The sequence below is a fragment of the Auxenochlorella protothecoides genome, assembly GCF_000733215.1.
Source record: "Auxenochlorella protothecoides strain 0710 unplaced genomic scaffold scaffold82, whole genome shotgun sequence".
Taxonomy (NCBI): Eukaryota; Viridiplantae; Chlorophyta; class Trebouxiophyceae; order Chlorellales; family Chlorellaceae; genus Auxenochlorella; species Auxenochlorella protothecoides.
In genome coordinates this window covers 328,975-333,813 of record NW_011934215.1, presented here as the reverse complement: position 1 = coordinate 333,813, position 4,839 = coordinate 328,975, and the positions used below count along the sequence as shown (strand labels likewise).

General features: G+C 62.0%; 3 protein-coding genes across 3 annotated transcripts in view; 1 reads left to right on the top strand and 2 right to left on the bottom strand.

The window, feature by feature from the left end:
- Positions 1–1,032: 1,032 nt before the first annotated feature.
- F751_6188 (10 kDa chaperonin) lies at positions 1,033–1,484 on the bottom strand (the record flags this gene model as incomplete). Its single annotated transcript, XM_011399822.1, has 2 exons — positions 1,033–1,248; positions 1,374–1,484. 2 exons carry the CDS (start codon positions 1,482–1,484, stop codon positions 1,033–1,035), a joined length of 327 nt encoding a protein of 108 aa, XP_011398124.1.
- Positions 1,485–2,234: 750 nt separating this feature from the next.
- F751_6187 (Ycf49-like protein) lies at positions 2,235–2,680 on the bottom strand (the record flags this gene model as incomplete). The annotated part of the gene is made up of 3 exons (XM_011399821.1): positions 2,235–2,315; positions 2,426–2,474; positions 2,574–2,680. The coding sequence occupies 3 exons, from the start codon at positions 2,678–2,680 to the stop codon at positions 2,235–2,237; spliced, it is 237 nt and encodes a 78-aa protein (XP_011398123.1).
- Positions 2,681–4,322: 1,642 nt separating this feature from the next.
- The window catches only part of F751_6186 (Amino acid permease 2), a gene marked incomplete at both ends in the record, with an annotated part of 4,076 nt that continues 3,559 nt past the window's right edge, over positions 4,323–4,839 (top strand). The window contains 3 exons of the mRNA XM_011399820.1: positions 4,323–4,386; positions 4,509–4,553; positions 4,664–4,766. Of these exons, the coding sequence (XP_011398122.1) occupies positions 4,323–4,386; positions 4,509–4,553; positions 4,664–4,766 (212 nt within the window). The remainder of the gene's footprint in view (positions 4,387–4,508; positions 4,554–4,663; positions 4,767–4,839) is intronic.

The following is a 4,839-nucleotide window of genomic DNA, read 5'->3' as shown; positions in this document are numbered from 1 at the left end:
GGCCTGGCAGGCGCGCGGCGGCGCCTGGGCCGCGCGCGGCGCCGCGCCCGGCGCCGCAGCCAGCGCGCCGCAGCTTGCACACCCGGGCGGCCCGGGGTCCGGCAGCGGCGCCACGGCGGGCAGCAGCGGCGCCAGCACCGTGCTGCTGGGCGGCTCCGGCGCCTATGCCTCGGGCTCCTCCGACGCGACGCGCCTGGGTCCCGGCCCCGGCCTCGGCGTGGCCACCTTTGACCGGCCCGACGGCACGCCCTCCGTGCTCAGCATGGGGTCGGTGCTGCAGCGCCAGCGTCGGGAGGCGCGCGCCGCCGCGCTGCGCCGCTACCGCGAGAAGCGCGAGGGCCTGAGCTTCCGCAAGACCATCCGCTACGCCGCGCGCAAGGTGCTGGCCGACAGCCGTCCGCGCGTGAAGGGGCAGTTCGTGCGCTCCTCCGCGGCACCCACGGCCGCAGCCAGCCATGAGGGCGAGGCCACCCTCACCACGGCCTCCGCGACGGGCGGCGGCGAGGCCGCCGCGCAGAGCGCGGCGGCGCACCCGGCCCGAGGGCAGTGAGACGTGGTGATCGTCGGGGATGAGCCTGGACGGAGGGCGAGGCCATGATACGGCCGCGTCTGGAAATGTCAACCGGCTCGCCACCCGTACCTCCTGGCTGGATGCCTGCCCCCCTCCTGCAGCCTTGTCGGCCGCTGCGTCACTCGTTGACGCGCGCCGGATCAACCTACCCCGCACCCCAAAGCCCCTGGAAGCACTTTGCGCCACGGCGACGTCTGCCCCCCCTCCCCTTCCCCCCTCCCTCCCCTGCCCCCCTTGACGCCTTCGGCCCTGACTTGCCTGCACATCGTTGTTCTTATACTCCTCTTGCATTCTTTCCCTCCCCTCGAGACCCTGGCCGCCCCGCCGCCAGTGCGACGCATCCCGTCGCGCGGCGCAAGGGGTATGAGCAGACGACACCACCCTTTTTTGCCCTCTCTCTGCATTCCTTCCCCTTGTAAGGCTTTTGCAATACCTGGCTGACGGTATGGGAGGGGGGTTCCTCAGGACAGCTTGGCCAGCACAGACTTGGCCTGCACGAAGCTGATCGAGCCGCCGGGGATCTCCACCTCGCTAGATCCGTACTTGCTGAACAGCACTGTGTCGCCGCTCTCCAGGCCCAGCTCCGCCTCCTCCCCCACCGCGACCACCGTGCCCACCAGGGCGTCCATGCCACCCTGGCGGGCGGACTCAGGCAGGAGTACCCCCCCCGCCGTCCTCTGCGTGTGTGTGTGTGTGTTTTGGGAGGGTCAGATGGGTCATTCCGCCTGGGCGACCTCCGCGCAGATCCACCGACGCCCCTCCTCAGCCACAGTCCCAGGCACCACATCCAGCACACATCCACCTGGTCGTTCTCCTTGGGGCGGATGAGGACCCGGTCCCCAAGGGGGGCCATCTGCACGAGCGATCCGTGGTGGGTAGGTGGGAGACGGGGAGGGCAAACGCCTGGCAACATGGAAAACATGTGCAGCAGGAGGATAGACTACAGTCCACCAAGCTCGCAACCCCCGCCAGAAAATTCGGTGCACAGCGCCCCAAAGCGTCGGTACCTTTGTGACGTCGAGGTCGGCGGCCTCGGCGGTGAGCACGGCGTGCATGCGGGTGGAGGGGCGGCCAGCATGGAGCACCCGGCCTGTGGTGAGTGAGGCAATGTCAGCAAGATGGAAGGCTGGACATATCCCGACCACGGAGGCACATGAAGATGGTAACAAGCAGAAAAAAAACAAGAATGAGGTTCACACATACCGCGAGGTGCGAAGGTAGATGAGGAAGAGGCGGGTCGAGCTGGTGCCCGTAGCACGACCGGTGAGCACATCACCGACGCCATCCTGTCGGGGCGACTTTCGTTCAATCAGGTATATGAGAAATGGTCTATTTATTCAACAGGACGACTGTTTCTGCTCTGCGAGGCTCCGAGATCCGGGGCATGGAGCTTATGCGGCAGAAGATCAGGCAATTCTTCTGGAAATGGGCGCAACTCGCTGCCTTGGGAGACGGCCTTGCGGTGAGGAGACCTGCGTCCCTGGCCTTCTCTAATAAGAGCCTTGTACGTTCAAGTACCTTTTCTCGAGACACTCAACATCTAGATTTTCAATCAGCTACATGCTGCTGTGCACCAACAGGGGACCCTTGCTCACAAACATCGGGTGGCAAATTACCATCACTGGGGAGAAAAGAGAAGAGGTCAACAACAGATAACGGGCAGCTATGGCCGAACACTCTGCACCTTGTACAGCCTGTACGCAGCCCACAGGAGCGTGAAATTCCCCAGAAGGGTGAGGAGCGCCTGCACACATTTGAGAGCCCACAGGTGAGCCTGCAAGGCAATCACGGCAGGGGTCCACTCCGACTCAGCGCATGCACTGCCCAGCAACTGCAGCCTCCCCGTGGTCGCACCTGTAGCTCCACGAGCCACTCAAGGGCAGGCGCGTTGTAGAACAGGTGCCTGCGTCGCGAGTGGGGTTGAGCGAGGTCTGGTCAGCAGAGGGCAGCACCCCCGACCCAGCACTGCCAGGGCGACGGGCAAGGACACCAGCCCCCTCACCAGGTGACGGCACACATGGCGCTGCCAAGGCTGGGCACCATCCCCCAGCTCAGGCCCGTCCAGGCAGGGTTCTTGGTGACATCGGCCATGCGCCTGATGAGGGTCATGGCCACGGCCCATTCGGCGACAGATGACACGTGGATGGCCCAGGTGGGCAGGCTGAGCGCATTGCTGGGCTCCTCATGCAGCCAGAGGAGAGCAGGGTACGCTGCCAGGGACTGAGCCAGGTGCAGGGGGAGAGCAGGCAGCCTGTTCGTGCACAACTGTGGCCTGTGCGATGTCTGCAGGCGCGGCCTCATCCAGGCCCCTGGACGGGAGCGAAGAAGAGTGGCGCCGGAAAGGGTTGCCGGGCACTGTGCCGGGCTCCATGATGTGCTGCAACGCTCCATGCTGGGGCATGCACCTGCCATGTGCAGCGATCTACACCAGATGCGCGTCACTCACAGTCTGTTTCGCTTGTAGCTCGGATCGGCCTGCTTGCAAAGACACCGGCATCGGTGAATGTGGTGCTCAGGTGCGGAATCGCTTCGCAGCGCCCGGAACGAACCAAATCGTGCGAGATGACCCAGCAACGACACTGAACTTGCTGCGACGCCATGTTTTCAACCTGCTTGGAGGACAATTCTACTTTACCCATGTCGCATCGCGTAGGCGTGTGACTCAAGCGACCTTTTTGCCCACGGCAGGATAACGAAAGACGCTCGAACTACACTATGCATGTCTGTAAAAGCTTCGCATCAGCCCATTCTGGTTGCCTATAGGGAAATAGTATCCCTCACAATCTTCAGCATAGACATTTTCATCGACTCATGACCCAGGTGCCAGCCTATGGTGCAGTCTCCATGAGTCTGCTCTGCTGGCTACCCAACCCCTCCAGCACCACTGCACCCCTCCCCTTGAGAGCTTGCACTTGTGTGACTCTAAGGGAATCTGATGTTTTCACTCTGCACCTTGTTCCACTGAAACAGCTCTCAACGTGGCTTGATGACCTCGCGAGGTGAGACCATGGTCGGATAGCACGCGGATGTGGCTTTAACACATGGACGGGTGCCTTCTGCAGCTACTCATGGTTTGAACGCCTTTCAGAGTATCTGAACAGCAGCAGCTTCATAATCTGACGTTAGACTGTCTGGAGATATCGACCCCTCCGCGAAGCTGGTGTCGGAGCTGATTGACCGTTGTCTGCACTTCAACCGGGCAGTGCTCACACCCATCGATACCATTGATATTCTGCATGGTGTCAGTATAATTTATCCAATAACAGATTGTGGTTGCCTTCTGTCCACGACGCGTCGGGTGCCATTTTTCTCAGATCTTAGTTTCACGACTTTTTAAAGTTAGGATCCCTGGCTTCGCACAGTCACCTCATTCTAGCGCCCGTGTTAGACAGGGCATCGAGTTTTACCTCCGTATTGACAAAATACAGAAACATATTAGAATGTAATGGTGCATCACACCCTGCAGGGCCCTATGGTGCTAGAGTATACCCGTCTATCGTCGGGGGTCCTGCTTGATCCCGGTGAAGCCGCGCGGCGACGTCCGCGGGCCTGCACTTTCGTCGTGCAGTGATAGTTGCTCGCTCGTGGCGATCTCCGGACACTTCCCTGGGCAAGCCTTGCAAAAGGACCCTCAAAGCCCTCTCGGTGCAATGTCCCCCATGTTGTGAGCGCTTCGCCTCCGTTCAAGCCTTATAAACTAAGCGCTCCGGTGTCGTGGCAGTGCCGGAGTGAGTGCTCAGCCGACTCGCTGATGAGCAGCTTCAAGACTCTGGTGGTGGATGCCCACCCCCACGGCATCGCCAATGAGAAGACGGGTGAGCGTTCAAGTCTGTACTGGTCCGTGTTGTGGCTCCTGAACGGCAGCAACGAGTTGGGGGACAGGTGGCCGCACCGTACCGGCAAAGCTGTCGGACCTGGTACCCACCATCCACTGCAGGGACGTTTTGGACCGCCGTTATGCACATATTCTGCGGCATCGTTGGTGAGTGCGCTGTTTTGGGTCACCTTCTTGGTGGAGCCGGGAAGATCGCAACCCTCCACACCCCTGGCACTGCTCTCACACCTGGACTCCCACCCACCCTCCGGCCCCAGGCGCTGGAGTGCTGGCCCTCCCCCACTCCGTGGCCTGGCTGGGATGGGTCGGGGGCCCCTTCATGATCATCGTCTTCTGGCTCATCTCCTGCCTGACCAGCTGGTGAGGCACCTGGCTGGGTGATCGGGCCGGTGCAAGGGTTCCTCGACGCCGCGCAGCGCAGCGCTCCCTGCCT